Source organism: Lynx rufus, unplaced genomic scaffold (genome assembly GCF_022079265.1).
Source record: "Lynx rufus isolate CCGP_SWC_20201006 ecotype Redwood Valley unplaced genomic scaffold, mLynRuf1.p SCAF_8, whole genome shotgun sequence".
In the NCBI taxonomy this organism is placed as follows: Eukaryota; Metazoa; Chordata; class Mammalia; order Carnivora; family Felidae; genus Lynx; species Lynx rufus.
Window position 1 is genome coordinate 16,628,605 of NW_025814896.1, and position 16,269 is coordinate 16,644,873.

General features: G+C 48.2%; 1 protein-coding gene across 1 annotated transcript in view; it reads right to left on the reverse strand.

Annotated features, from left to right (window-relative positions):
• The window catches only part of TOX2 (TOX high mobility group box family member 2), a 135,173-nt gene extending 130,093 nt beyond the window's left edge, over positions 1-5,080 (reverse strand). The window contains exon 1 of the mRNA XM_047069265.1: positions 4,982-5,080. Coding sequence (XP_046925221.1) covers positions 4,982-5,080 — 99 coding nt within the window. The remainder of the gene's footprint in view (positions 1-4,981) is intronic.
• Between the last annotated feature and the right edge of the window lie 11,189 nt (positions 5,081-16,269).

Below are 16,269 nucleotides of genomic sequence, written 5' to 3' on the forward strand. Positions count from 1 at the left end.
CTAGGAATGACCAGTCAGCCAAAAGAGTCTTGGCCCCTGCCCTGCCCTGGATTTGATGGCTCACTAAATCTTATAAGAGCCAAACAGATGCTAAGTGCCTCAAGCTACAGGGGACAACTGGTGAGCCCTGAATTTATTCATTCCTTCAGTCAGTCAGTCCGTCAGTCAGCAAATATTTATTGGGCACCTATGTGCCAGGCCGGCTCTAGGAATACAAAAGTGAAAGTAGACACAGTGGTTCCTGCCCTCTGAAGCTTATGAGGGCCCATCTCCTCAAAAAGCATCGTTCTCATCCTTCTTAGGTATACCACACTCTACAGTCACAAAGGCCATACCCAGCCTTCATTCGTTATATCTCCACACCACAGCTCTCCTTCTCACTAGACCGATGTTCGCTGATTTGCTTGCCCTTTGCCAAGAGGGGAACAGAGGCCCAGAGAAGGGCACTGTTATGCTCAAGGTCACCCAGGAGACTGGAGACAGCAGTGCTAAGCCTGGGCTGTGGCTCCTGACATTCATAAGGTACAGGAGTTTTGGTGTAAGGACCTTCGAGACAGACTAGGGGAGGGGCTACAGAAAACACATTTAGGTGAAAAGTAGAAGAGCTTCCTAACAGCCTCCAGAGTCCCCGGGACCAGCCATCTCAGCTCAGAGCTCACCTGGCTCACAGCCACCTGTGCCCCTGCACAGAGAAGCAGTGGGACCTCATCCACCAGAAACACAGAGCAGGACTAATAAACCTCAAGTACAGGTGAGGCGGAGACAGCAACCCCGCTTCGTGGATCTTCATCCCAAGGAGACTCCAGTGATTCACTAGCGGAGCTTGTGTTTATCCCCATCAAGATATAAGATGCTGTGCCCGGGGCTGTGTGGGTGGGAAGTTGCATCACTCACCCACCAGCACATACTTCCTGAGTAGTTATGGGTCAGGCACGGTGCCAGGTGCTGGGAGCCCCACAGAAACCTGTACACAAACAACCAAACCACTGCTACATGAAGTGTGGTCGCTGGACCGCCCGGCACATCACCCTGGAGTTCATTAGATGTGCAATTCTCACAAAAAGGCTTATGTAAAAATGTTCACAGAGGCTTTATTTACCACAGCCCAACCAGGAAACAAAGCCAAACGTCCATTGGCAGGTAAACAGATAAACCAACTGAGCTGTAGGCATACAATGTAATATTTCTTAGCAATAAAACACAACTCTGGATATACACAACACAGATGAATCTTGACACTATGTCAAGAAGCTAAAGGAAACCAGATGCAAAACTGTACATGCTGCCTATGAAATTCTAGAACTTAAACATACTTAGCACACTTAAACTGAACTTAAATAAAGCGCTGATAACAGAAATCAGATAAGTCATTTCCTATAAAGGTGGGGATGAAGAATGTAGGCTGGAAAGGAACATAAGGGAACTTTCTGGGGCATGGAAAATGGGCTATATGGGGATTGGGATCATGGTTACATGGGTGTTTACATTTGTCAAAACTCTTGGAACTGTACACTTAAAATTTGCATTTAATTTTATGTCAATCATATCTCAGTAAAAAAAAAAAATGAGCTATAAGTCATGTACCCTAGGTCACAAAGCCACAACTAGAGATTTGAACCCAGGTTTGCCCAATGCCAATGGCCTGTTTACACGAGTCTGCCATAGCTGAGTGGGAAGCCCTAAGCAGTGCCCTCAGCCAGGTAAAGTGCCTTGCCAAAATCAGAATGAAGGCACCTCACAGATACCCTAGGAGGAAGTCACAATGCACTCCCCACCCCTAAACCACGGCAGAGACTTGAGGGCCACAGAAGTGTCAAGCTGGGAGTCAAGAAACTTGGGCTCAGGCCTCAACTCTGCTCTTCACATGCTATGTAACCTGTGAGTACATTACTCTGTGACTCAGCTGCCCCTTCTGTGAAGCAGGGGAGAAGGAGAGGATCAGTGGGGCCACAGATCCTGGGAGCCACAGGGCCACAGGCCCCTATGCTCACCAGGCACTGTTATTACATGAAATGAGTAATGTGCCCGCCTCATGTCTGGTAAGCTATTTTTCAAATGCATGCTAATATTACTGTGATTAATAAAATAACATCTATTTCAAAGCAAAAATGAAACCATAGCAGCTTTTGCCATTATGTATTTTCTCAAACAAAAGATACCAAAAGAACAGCCACTGCTCATGACTTTGGTTTAAAGTGGCTGGAATCTCTGTGTAGAGGATCACTAAGGGGACAGTCACCAAGGGAACAGTCGCCAAGGGCCCTTCCAGGTCATCTGTCCCATGGTTATCAAGCATCACTTGGGCAAAAGCTTGCCCTTGTGTTTCGCAGGCCCAGCTCCCCGTGGAGGCGAGCCTCCTATGTGGACTGCCAGGGCCAAGCCCCCAGTGTGCAGGCTGTGTCCTAGCTCTGCAGCCCAATTCACAGGCTCCAAGTGTGGTCATGGCTGTGCCTTGGGCCTTAGTTTCCCCTCCAGTTCTGATAGTGATCAGCTGTACGAAGGGAGCCTGGGCAGTCCCTCACCATCAGGTCCCGGCCACAATGTGCTCCACCTGCAAACCACCGGCACTAAAGGTGACTGCCCACTTGACATCTGCTACCAACAGGCATCTGACCCACCCGAGCTGAGCCAAGTGACTTCCCGGCCTCATCCAGACACAAGCCTGAAGCCTGAGAAGCAGGGCTCACATCCAAGTACAAGGTCAGACCTTTCTCTCACCTATCTTAGTGGCCCAGCTGCCACCCTCCTTCATCTGGACATGCGCTTAGCTCTGGTCCAGGGGTCCTAGGTCACAAACTTTAGAAACCAGAATCACCCGGCTTCTCATTCCCTGAGCGGTTCTCTCCCTGGCCGGGTTTCACACTGGTTCTTGGTGCTGAGTCGGAGCTTTGTGGAGTTATCCGAATAAAGCTGGGGCCTCAACTAAGTGCCAAAAGGCCCCCCCTCAGAGGTCCCCCCAAAGGCCCACATATGGGACCACCCCACTCTGGAGGGATTTACAGAAACACCACCCCAGAAAGGAGCACTCCAGGCTAACGGTCATCCACCCATCCAGACTTTGAGGCACAAATCCTGCATCCCCTGAGCACACCCTGAAACCACGGACTGGAACCTCGCCAACTTGATATTCAAAAAAGTAACAAAGCCACGGGCAGAAGACAGACCAACTGCCCCCTCATCCAACGGTGGTATTCTCCCTCAAGACTCCACTTGCTACTTGTAATCAATTTTCCCTCCATGCAACTGGAAATAGCCCCAGAACAGGCCTTCTCTTAAAGACACCATCCCCCTCTCCCGCTTCTAACTTTGCCAGTCACCGGACAGAAGATAATCACACCCACCTCCCGGGAGACCTCACTTCTCCCCCACCTCGTCCCCACGCCGCCCAGGTCCTGGCGGCCCAGGACCCCACTCCCCCACCCTGGGCGAACTGCGGAGGGCTTTGCCCTGCGACCCTAGAAACCGCTCCCCAGCGCCCGAGGACGCGCTCTGCGAGGCCCAGCCCACAGACCCCGCGGTCCGCGCGGGGCCGCCCCCTTCCCGCAGCACCCACACAGCAAGGGGCTCGGTTAGGAGCTCCGGAGGTGTAGGCGGAGGCCGAGACCCCGAGAGGGCCGCCCAGCCGACCACCGACGCGCACTCACCACGCAGCGCCGCGGGGCCCGTGCGTCTGCGGCAGAGCCGCGGGAGACCCACGCGCGCCGTTCAATCCGGGCTCCGAGTGACGAAAAGCCGCTCCCGGCTCCGGCCCCGGACCAACGCGCCGACCGCCGGACGCACCCACCGTCGGCCCTGCTAACTAAGTTTGAAAGTTCCCTCCCCGGCGAGGCGAGAGATGCGGACGGCGCCGCCGCACCTCAGGGTCCCAGGCCGGCCTCCGCCTGGGCAGCGGGGGTCGCACGCCCCTGGTTCGGGGAACCGGGCACGCGAGCTTCCATCCGGAGGACGCGCCAGGACAGCACAGCGGGGACCCGGCCGCGGGCTGGGGCGGCCCTCTCGGAAAAGGCCGGGGGTGGGGGCGGCTGGCCGTCACCGCAGGCCCCAGCCTGGGGGCGGGGGGCGGGGGGCGGGGGGGTGTGGTGAGGACTCCCGCTCACCGTCCCCGGGAAGCGACAGGCCTCGATTGGCCACTGTCAACTCGGAATCCCAGGCCCCGCCGGGCGAGTGACGGCCAATTAGTGAACGGCCAATTAGTGCGTCTGGGCGCCGGGAAGTTGAAGCCCCGACGCGCGAGTTGGTGACCGGGGTGAGGGCTGGGGCGGCGCGGAGGCCGGGTGTGACCGCGTGTGGCTGTGTGGTTCTCGGGTTCACCGTGCATGGGTGGCTGTGCGTGACAGTGCGCGCCCGTGTGAGTCGTGGGGAGTGTGAGCGTGTGACTGTCGGAGCAACTTCTTTGTGTGCCTGTCCCCAGTTGTGGCTGGGTGTGACAGGCGACCGGGGGCATGAATCGGCGTGTGTGGCATCGTGCTGTGTGGATGGGTGACTTGTGTGTGTCTATGTGACAGCGTGCGTGGGCGAGTGACTACATGTCATTGTGTATCAATGACTGTCAGGGTGACTTGCGCGGGACGGTAAGACAGGTGCAGGGCTGTCTGTGTGTGCGACAGTAGGTCGCCGTGTGTCAGCCTGGGAATGAGCGTGAGGCTGTCAGGGGGCCGTTGGAGGGCGTGTCACTGTGTCATCGTGTGAGTGGCCGTCGAGGTGACTCCTGCCGGTGAACGGAATAACTCGGGGCCGGAGGGTAACGGCGAACGTATCGGTGTGACCGGCATGTGCCCGTCGGCGGGGCGGATGCGTGCGGGTCCCCCGCGCGCTGGCACCGCCGGCACCTCCCCCCGTGGGTCTCCGACAGTGCCCGGTCCCGAGCTGCCAGGTGTCTCCTGCCCCGCGCTCCAGCCCGGGACGCTCCGGCCGCGGCGCGGGGTCCGAAGGCGCGGGCAGGCCGCGCCCGCCTCGGCGCCCACCCCCGGCCCCCGCCTACCTTGCCGCAGTGGTAATAGTCCAGGTGCGCCAGGCCGGCCGGCTCGGCCCCAGGCCGCGCGCCCACCGCGGGCGCCGAGGGGTACAGGCGGACGTCCATGGCGGGCGCGGCGGCGGCGGCGGCGGCTCCCGCGGGCAGTGCCTGGGCGGGCGGCGGGTGGGAGCCAGTGTGCGAGCGGGTGTGCGAGCGCGGGGGGCGGGCCGAGGGCGGGGCCCGGCGGAGCGCCCCGCCCCCGCCCCGCCCGCGCGCGCTATTGTTCCGGCCTCGGGCGCCGCGGAGGGCCGGGGGCCCGGGCCCAGGGGAGGGGGGCCCCCTCCTTCGGGCCGGGCCGCCGCGGGGTCCCCCGCCTGGCCCTGCACCCCTGGGGGTCCGGGAGGGCTGCGCGCCTGTCCAGACGGCCCTTTCCCGTCCCGCCTTCCGCCACCAAGGGCGAGGGGAGGGAGAAGCCCGGTTGACACCCCTCCCCAGAAGTGGGACACTGCCCACCCTAAATAATTAGGGCGTGGGGGCGGGGGAGGAAGGCGGTGACAGGAACACTTTCGAAGATGGGTGTTGCCTTGCCCGGGGGACCAGGCCCAGCGCCTGCAACTGATCTTAGGATGGCTTCTCTCCTTGTCCCACTGATCCTGAGTCACTGCCATTGGAGGTCTGGGAGTTGCTGCTGTTAAACTCTCACTTTACCTATGAGGAAACTGAGGCAAGGACGGTGACTTCAGTAACGGAGCTCCAAGTGTGTGGGCCCACGGCCCCCAGAGGATCCAGGTCTGAGACAACTGGGAGAAGGCAGAGGACCCTGACCCCTTTAATGATAGCAGAGGGAGGGCCACAGAGATGGCCTAGAAACTGAAGTCCTGAGGAGGGGTCCAGAATTTACCCCTCCACCCCTACCCCAAGGTCTCCTGAGAACAGAAATGGGATGGCTCCCATGGTGGAACAGAAAGGTGAGGGAAGCAGGCTCCTCTCCCACAGAAGAAAAGCTCCCTAACTCTTCACATCACAGGCAGCTGGCCTGTTGCTCCTCCCCTTCTCAACCAAGAATTGTCTACACTGGCAGTCTCTACTCCCTCACCTCTACCGACTGGTGCACTGACACACTGGGATGCCGGGAGCCAGAAGCGGGTCACAATGATATTGTTGGATGGCAGCTGGACATTTGATGCTATTTGGAGAAAAGCGAGTGAGCCTGTTGCCTGCTCAGGAGACAACTTACAACAGAGCTCCCAACAGCTTCTTGACCAACAGCTTTGTTGGTCCTGACCATGAGCTGTGACTACTATTTGTAACCACAAAGATCCACTAATACAAGACTGGTGTGGGAAACAGGCTTTCGCTAAAGGTCTGGGAACAACAGAGGGAAATTACTGCTCAGAAAGGAAAAAATTCCAAATAAATTTCAGCAGTCATTGTTTCTAGAAATGCACTGCCATATCTCATCAGAAGGAATTTCCCATTGGCTCCTCTACTTTTTTTTTTTTTCCATCTGGACATCCAACCGACCCAGCACTCTTTATTGAAAAGATCACCTTTCCTCCCACTTCTCTACAGTGTTAATTTTGTTGTAAATCAAGTCGTCCATATGTGTATGTATTGTTTCTGAATTCTCGAGTCTGTTCCATCAGCCTATTTTTCTCTTCCCGTGCCATTATCACACTGTCTGAATTTCTGTAGCTTTATAGTAAGTGCCCCATAGAATAAGTCTACACACTCTTATCTTCAGGACTGCCTTGGCTATTCCTGACATTTGCACTTCCACAGACATTTTAAAATCAGCCAGTCTGTTTACACACACACACACACACACACACACACACACACACACACACACACTCCTGCTGGGATTTTGATTACTATGTTGCTGTCACATTGAATCTTTAGATCAATTTGAAAATCAACATTTTTAGTATTAAGTCTTGCTATCCATAAACATGGTATGTCCCTTCATTTGTTTAGTTTTCTTTTTAAGTTCTCTCAGCAATGTTTTGTAGTTTGTTTTTTTTTTTTTGTAGTTTTCTATGTAAAGATCTTGCACATCTTTTATTAGATTTTGTTCTGAGTGTTTTATACTTTTGATGCTATTATAAATGGTTTCTTTATATAGCTTTTTATTTTTCTGTTTGTTGCAAGTACAATGTGGCAATTTTAAGACAAGTCAACAAATTCCCTCACTCTTCCCATGGAGTGGGGGTCTAATAACTTTCCCCTATAAAAGGGATGGGCTTAGTGAATGGTTTTTAACAAATAGAATATGGCAGAAATGACACATGGCTTCTGAGTCTAGGTCATGAAAGTTGATACAACTTGTGCCTGGCTCCCTCTCTTGGGTTATTCGTTTTTGGAACCCTCAGCCACTAGGCAAGAAGTCTCAGGCTGTTGTGCTTTAAAGAAGCCTGAAGTACAATCAAAAAGAATGAAATCTTGCCATTTGCAACTGCATGGATGGAACTGGAGGGTATTATGCTAAGTGAAATTAGTCAGTCAGAGAAAGACAAAAATCATATGACTTCACTCATATGAGGACTTTAAGAGACAAAACAGATGAACATAAGGGAAGGGAAACAAAAATAACATAAAAACAGGGAGGGGGACAAAACAGAAGAGACTCATAAATATGGAGAACAAACTGAGGGTTCCTGGAGGAGTGGTGGGAGGGGGGATGGGCTAAATGGGTAAGGGGCACTAAGGAATCTACTCCTGAAATCACTGTTGCACCATATGCTAATTAATTTGGATGTAAGTTTAAAAAAATAAAAAATAAAATTAAAATAAATAATTTTTTAAAAAAATAAAGAAGCCTGAAGTAACTGACACAGAGAATTCATACGCAGCAACCCTGAGACTAAAAAGGAGAGTAAGATGGCTTGCCAGTCTCCAGTTGGATCATCCCCCTGCGGTTCCAGTTCTAGCCACTGTTTGGCTACAGCCATTTGAAAAACTCTGGACCATCCAGCTGAGCCCTTCCCAAATCCTAAATGTACAGAAACTATTAGAGATCATTACTTGACAATATGGATCTGGAACATATATATATTTTTGTACACTGCCCTTGTATTCAGCAACATTGCTAGACTCAGGCTACCAATTTATCTGTAGATTCTGTGGCTTTAAAAAATATATATACCACATTCTGTCTCATTTGTAACAATGAGAGTTCTTTCCTTTTCAATCCCTATACATTTATTTCTTTCTCTTGCTTTGTTGCACTGGCTAGTATTACCAGTACAGTGTTGGAAAGAAGTAATGATAACAGACATCCTTATCTCATTCCTGATCTCAGAAGGAAAGCTATCAATATTTCACACTTGATTATAAAGCTTGCTATCATTTTTTGTTTAATTTCATTATGTTTTTTTGTTTTGTTTTGGGTTTTTTGTAGACACCTCTGCTGTGGGCTGGGGAGGTCAATCTTCACAGCAATCCTCTGGGTCAGCAAATAAGACTACTTTGGCCGTTTTGCAGATGATAAGAATAAGGTCCAGGGAGGAATGCTCAACATCACAGTCTTAATAGCAGGACTAATTAGCAGTATGTAAACCTAGATCTCTCACCTGGAGCACTTCCTGAGGCCCATATTTCCACAGTCTTGGTCTCACTAACTCTGACCAGAGCTATAGAACTACATCCATGAGAGGCCGGAGGCCATGTGCAATGAATCAGCTACAGACAGCCATTGGCTTCTTTAAGGGTCTGCCAGGAGCAACACCACCAACACAGTCACTTTTGTCCACTCCCTTCCCTAAGGAGAGGGTCAGCACCAAGGAGGTCTCCAGGAAGGCCAGGAGGGAGCCCAGCAAGGAAGTCACGCAGACCCAAAGCTTGGACTTGCCCTTTCACGTAGGCAGTGGATCAGATAGGAAGTTGATGACTCAGTTCCCCCAAAGAAATAGCCAGCCTCATTTGTTGTCCTCAGGATGGGAGTCGGGCTTGAGCCTTCCTCTCTTCCTCTTGACCCCATACAGAATCTGAGAGAGGGGAATCTCAGGTGTCACCCAGTGACCAGCTGGCTCAGGACAGCTTGGTCATGCCCTGCCTGCAGCAAGCCAGTTAGGGGACCCAGAATATCTGCTTGTTCATCTTCCAGTTCTCAGCTTCTAGTATCATAAATAGCTGAGATATCAGAATACATATATGTCTTAATATGTTTTATTATGTAGATATGGCAAGGCAAACAGATCAGGAGACGATAGTCATTGAAAAGACAGTTTTTTACAGCTCCCAAGAGAAGGAGGCACACCATGCCATGGAGGTGGGGTGGGGCAGGGCACACAGGAAAGCATATGCATTGTTCAGGAGGCAGAGGGAGAGAGGAGAAGTGTGGGCAAAAGCGTTTACTGTCTGGAAAAGAACTTCTGTGGAAAAGAACAGGAGAGGCAGGAAGATTTAGGATTGGCTAATTCGAATAATTTCAGTGGGCTCTGGGCCTAGGGACTATCCCTCGTTGTGTGGTACCTGGCCCTGCGTGATGAGGGCAGGTGGATAGCCAGCGGCATGGGGTGTGAGAGCTCAGTAAAGGAGGAGGTTGCTGGTACAGGCTCTGGATTGGCTGGTGTACATTTGAAAAATACATGCACAGCAGAGCTGTTGACTGTCTCTAGGAACTGGCTAACCCTAGAAGGGGCAGTCCGTCCAGGGTCTGCAAGGCCCCAGATGTCAAAGCATCAAATACAGAAAAGACATGGTTCATACAAGGCACGTCCACTTAGCCATGGGATCCCAGAGAGAAAGGAGTCCTACTCCAACTATGGCCCCTTTACCTGAGGAATGTCTTGGCTTTAAATCAAAACAGCCAACATTTCAGAAACAACTGTGGCAGAGAAGCTATGTAGCCAGCTGTGGGAGTCCTTAGGTCTCATCATTAATACTCTGTCTCATCCTTCTTATGGGCATTTGGAGGAATTATACTTCCCCCCCACTCTTGAACTTAGGTATGACAGTATGACTCGCATTAGCCACGGGAACATAAGTGGAAATGCTATTTGTCCCTTCTGGGCAGGAGCTTTAAGGATCTGGGCATATTTGACCCTATTCTATTTTCTGTCCACCATGGAAACACTAACAAATTCCAGCTCTGCCTCTAAGACCCAACCCAAGTGACACCTCTTAATGAAGACTTGGCCGCAAGACTCCAACTCAGTGTTTCAATTCGCTGCCCCAATAACGGCCTGCACTCAGAAGTGTTACCAAACCATAATAATGCATTTGCTCCATGAGTATCCTCAGGGCAGGGACAAGGGCTCACTCATCTTGGTGCCTCCAGCGATTAGCACAGGAGCTAAGACAGCATGGATGCTTCATGCCCTCTTCCAAGGGAGACAGAGCTTTGAACGACCTTCCCATCTACACATACACACACACACACACACACACACACACACACACACACACACACAGGCTGAGGAAGAAGTAGCCTCTAAATTGTTCAGATTCCAGGATACACTTACCGGTGAGCAGGTGGGGGGAGGGGGTCACAATTTAGAAGCCCAGCTATAGCTGCTCCTTTGTCTCTGCATTCCTGGTGGCCAGTAAGATCTGACTCGGGTTAAGATGTGGTGAGACGTGGTAAGCTGGATTGGGGTGTGGAAGACGGAGGAACCCAGGGGAAAGCTCACCTCTCTGAGTTTAGCAGATCCTGACACAAGGATCCTAGTGCAAGTAGCTGATTGGAGAGTGATCCCAGGACACACAGGCAGGGGGGTGGGAAAGTAAGAGGAGCAAAGGAAGACAGTCAATAAAAGGTAAATGGCCACTGTGGAAAATTAACTCCACTGCACAATTCTGGAAAACAACGTGGAACATGTGCCCAGAGTTATCTCACTTGAGGGGCAAGGAGCTGAGTCTTTACCCACCAACTTCTAAAAGTTTTGGTTGCAGGCTTTTCCCAAAGGACCTTAATTCCCAGGAAGTTCAGCCTGGCAGGCAGAATGGGGCTCTGGCAACCAGAGAAAGCCATTAGACGAAGAGACACAGGTACCAGCACTCAGCAGCTGGTCGTGTGCTGGAGTGGTGAGGTTTGTGGGGATGTGGATAGAGCACCGAAAGTGTCTGCCACAGGGCTCCGGGCCATCCAGTCACAGGGCAGAACTCCTGCTCCCTCAGGCATGCTCACTCTATGTGTGTGCATGTTCTTTGGGAACCTGGTTGAGGTGGGTGACTACCATCTGGGGCAGTAGCCAGGCATTCCTAGGGCCCTGGCCATCGTGTCCCCAGCATTCCAGTCTGTCCTTTATCTCTGAGAAGCAGCCAGCATGGCACACAGCTTCCATTCCAAACGTCTGCTGGACCAAAGAGCAAATGGACCAATGCCCACGCGGCAGAGGCTTTGGCACAAGACGATTCACTCAGGCCCCTACCCGGAAAAAAAGCGTGAGATGCCAAGGGCTCCGAATTCAAGTCCTGAGTTCTTTTCAACTCCGTTTGACCTTGGCCAAGTCACTACACCTCTTTGAGTCTCAGTTTCCACTTCTGCAAAATGGGGTGGTAATGCTGACTCCATAGGTTTGTTGTAAGAAGCAATGATGAAATAGCAAAGCACTTTAAATCTCTGAAGCACTATTAACTTGTGAGTCATTAAGTGATGTTTTCCTAGTCAAGGATTCTGAAGTCCCCACCCTTGAATTCCTCTCCATCTTTCCAGAAAGGCAATGCCAAGGTCCATCTGGGAGACTCCACGCTCCTCGGGGTTTCCCACAGAGAGGAAGTGAAGGCTGGATGTAAGGAGTGAGGGTGGAGAGTCCATGGGAAGTTCATGGAGCACCTGCTGAGAACCAGCACCTGAGCTTTTGGGACGCTCTCGCCAGCCTTCAAAGTGAACGATATTTATAAAGCATTTTTTACAAATGAGGAAACTGAGGCTTAGAGAGAAGGCCTGGAGCCTCGGCCATACAGCCAGAGCCAAGACTTCTTCTTTCTTTTGAGTGTAGTTGATGCACAATGTTACATTAGTTTCAGGTGTGCAACATAGTGATTCCACAAGTTGACACATTACGGTGTGCTCACCACAAGTACAACTATGGTCTGTCCCAATATATTGCTGTTGTAATAGCCAGGACTTCTTGGAGCTAGGATTCATAGTTGAAATCCATGCTCCTTCTACAACACACTACACTTGAGTTTAAATTACATGGTGCGTATTGTCTTACAATACAAGGAGCTTCTAACGGGTGAGTTATCTGGAACACACTCCCTGAGAATTGTCAAGGTCTGAACTTTGTCTGCCAAGTGCACACCTGTGTATTAGAGTGTGCTGGTTAAATATGGAGAGAAGCCAAGAAAGTTAAATGTGACTGAACCCCATTCGAAAAAGAAAAAAGAAATCACTGGGTGCAGCTATCTGCAGGGAAATCAAAAGAAGCATGCCTAACAGCTAAGAACCACTGAGTGCCAGACGTGTGCCAGACTCTGTGTTAAGTGCTGTACCTCTAGTCATCTTGATAAAACCCCATGAGGTAGGTACTACTATTATCCCTGTTTTCCAAGTAAGGAAAATTCGGCACAGAGAGGCCAAGTATCTTACGTACAGTTAGTACATACATCTTGTGGCCAGGATTGGCTCAAAGCCCACACTCCTGACTGCTGGACCTCACTACACCTCTGATCTTACATATAACTTTCAGCTTAAGCAAAAAAGAAAACCCTGTTCATGTTTTTATTGGAATTACATTTAATTGATAAACCGGGGAGAACCAAAATTTCTTGATAAAGCCTTTCAATCTATTGAGGTTGCATATATATTTATAAATTATATTTTAATATGTTTAATATAATGTATATTTAATTTATGTAATGTAAATTTAATGTAATGTATTTAAAATATTCCATAGTCAATATATATTTGACAGTGTAATATATATTGACAATAGTCAATACAATATATATTTATATAGATTTATATATGCACATGTACATATGTGTGTGTGTATGTATATATGTACACATATATCAATGTATAAGGATACTAGGGAAACTTTGAATGCTTCTCTTGTACCCAAGAAACTTACAAATTCTCTTACTTGTGCCAACAGTTTTTTTTTCTTTCTGTAGATTAGCTTGGATTTTCTGTGTAAATGATCATGTAATCTGCAGAGAGAGAGATTCTTCCTTTCCAAGCATCTTACCACTTGTTTTTCCTTACTGCATTATCCATCACCACTGGAATCAATGTTAAATAGAAGTGTTGATGTCAGGAATTTTTGTCTTATTATTTACTTCAATAAACACACTGTTTACATTTACCATTAAGCCATTAAGTAAGATACTTCTGTGAACTTTTGGCAATTCTTCTTATCAATTAATAGTTTCTTTTTGTTTTTAGTCTGCTAAGAAATTTTTTTCTGGCATTAGTTAGGGTTTACAATGCTTTTTGAGCATCTATTGAAATAATCATTTGGATTTTATCTTCTAAGCTATAATTGAACTATCCTTGAATTCCTGGCAAAAACTGCTGGAACTTATATATGGTTGTAATTTGTTTTTTTAATTCTGCCAAATTCCACTTGATATTATTTCATTTAGAATTTTCATTTAGAAAATTATTTCAGTTTATAACTATGTTAATAATTAAAATTGGTTGTACTTTTTTTATGCTGTTGTTGCCAAATTTTGTGTGTCAAGGTTATCATTATTTTTGCCTAGTGACTTGGGGAAGAAGAATTTTAGTAACTGGTTCAACTTCTTAAATTGTAATTGGATCATTATGTCTTATATTTTTCTCCAGTAAGTGTTGGTAAACTATACTTTTTTAGAAAGTTGTTCATTTCCTCTAACTTTTCAAATGGATTGGTGTAAATGTGTCTTTAGTACTATTTTACAGTTTTATAAATTCTTCTGTATCACTTCCAGTTCTGGAGTGAATAAGTCACAGGGATGAAAGGCACAGCATAGGGAATATTGCCAATGGTAACTGTAACAGTGTTGTATGCTGACAGGTGGTGGCTATAATTGCCATGAACACAACCTGTACAGACTTGTCAAATCACTAAGTTGTACACCTGAAACTAATGTAACACTGTGTGTCAACTATACTTCAATAAAAAAATTCTACTGTATCTATTATCAATGTTTTTTTTCCTTTTTTCTTTTTTTTAAATGTTTTTTTAAATGTTTTTTTTTTATTTATTTTTGAGACAGAGAGAGACAGAGTGCAAGTGGGGGAGGGGCAGAGAGAGAGTGAGACACAGAATCCGGAACAGGCTCCAGGCGCTGAGCTGTCAGCACAGAGCCCGACGCGGGGCTCGAACCCACGAACCATGAGATCATGACCTGAGCCGAAGTCAGACGCTTAACCGACTGAGCCACCCAGGCGCCCCTCCTTTTTTCTTAATCAATCATGCCCAAGGTTTGTCTATGTCACTAGACTATATTTTTTCTATATTCTATATTTTCTATATTTTCCTTTACTCTAAATTTTCTACAGTTACTTGGGTTTTTTTATATTAACATTAAAAAAATTTTTAACATTTATTTATTTTGGAGAGAGAGAGAGAGACAGAGTGTGAGCAGAGAAGGGCAGAGAGAGACGGAGACACATAATCTGTAGCAGGCTCCAGGCTCTGAGCTGTCAGCACAGAGCCCCGTGTGGGGCTTGAACTCAGACCACGAGATCATGACCTGAGCCGAAGTTGGGCACTTAACTGACTGAGCCACCCAGGTGCTCCTAATATTAATAGTTTTTAAAACAAAGAAAATAGGTGTAAAGTAACTGGAACTTAGCTTTTGGCAAATACTCATTAAGTTTATATAGGAAAAATATTTTTGAGCACATGGCAGAGACTAGTCAATTATAATTGAGACATAGTTTATCCTCTCAAGGAGCTTACAGCTGAACTGGGGAGACAGACAAGCAAATAGTCACTTAAATACAATGTGATCAACATAAGAAAGGTGAGTACAAAGTGGAATGGGAACAGAAAGGAGGGCTTCCTGAAGGAAGTGATGCTGAGTGGGGCATGGCAGGATGAGTAGGAGTTAGGCAGATGAAAAAGATGGGTGTCTCTTAGCTCTACCCTTGGGCCCATTGTCAGCTGACCCACCTGGTATTTTCTATCACCTACAGTGGCCTCAGTCATGTACTGGCCTGGACAAAGGAGAATAAAGATAGAAATGGTTGCTACTTCTCACCTTAAGGAAGAATTTGGCAAAATTCCTTATAGTGACAGTTACTCCCCAACTGCTGGTGGCTTTGTAGAGGCGCAACCTTATGGGAAACATCAGTACATTAAAATAAAAGATGTACAACTTTCTGACCACCCCCTTCCAAGTCTCCTCTGGGAGGCGTCAGGAAATCATCCTGCAGAAGCCCTAATCTCCTAGCCCAGAGGAGTAAGACTTAGGTCTTAAGTAGGACAGAGACAGCAGTTTGGTTAATGGACATGAAAAGAAGGGTTTCACAGTCCCGCAGTGCTGACAGCAACCACTTAGCTGTGGACTCTCTCAAAGAAACCATTTATTGAGCACTTACTACATATTAAGCGTTTGACATGTATTACTCCCCTAATCCTCCCAGCCACCTATGGGAGGTTGCTCTTACCATCCATCTCTAGGCTAAGTCAGGAAAGCAAAGCTCAGAGAGGTTAGGTGAGGTTAGCCCTACACAACTCTGGCCCTGAGACTCAACCCAGACAACCTGGCTCTGGAACTCTGATCCACCAGCTCATATGGGTTCATGTCCCCAGCACATGGGAGGAGAGCAGACCCTGGGTGACTAAAGGGTGAAGTGAGTTACAGAAGAATGAATTACTACGAACACTAGGAAGCAACATGGGAAGTAATTATACTGTAATAGTAAGTGCGAAGCAAATGACAAAATGATATGTGTGTGTGAGAGAGCTTGTGTGTGGCAGGGCTTGACTTGGGAGGAGCACGGGGGAACCTTCTGGAGTGATCACAGTGTTCTATATCTTCATAAAGGTTTGGATTACATGGGCAGATGCGGTTGTCAAATCTCAGTTAATGGACATGTAAGATTTGTCCATTTCATTGCATGTAAATTTCAAATCAAAAGAAAAAATGTAAACAAATTCTGGACTCTCGTTAATGATTTCATACTGATGTGTTTCAGGGTCAAAGGATGTGCTTGAATTGCGTCCAGGAAAAAAAAAATAAGATGGACGATGGATGGACAGAGAAATGGCTAGATGGATAAATGTATTAGGATAAAGCCAGGAGAGAAAAATGCTAACGCTAACAATCTAAGCAGTGCATAGTCAGGTGTTCACTTGTAACATTCTTTCAACAGTGTTTGTTAAACTGTCCAAAATAAAACGTTGGGGGGTGTGTCTCCGGTGTTGCACCAG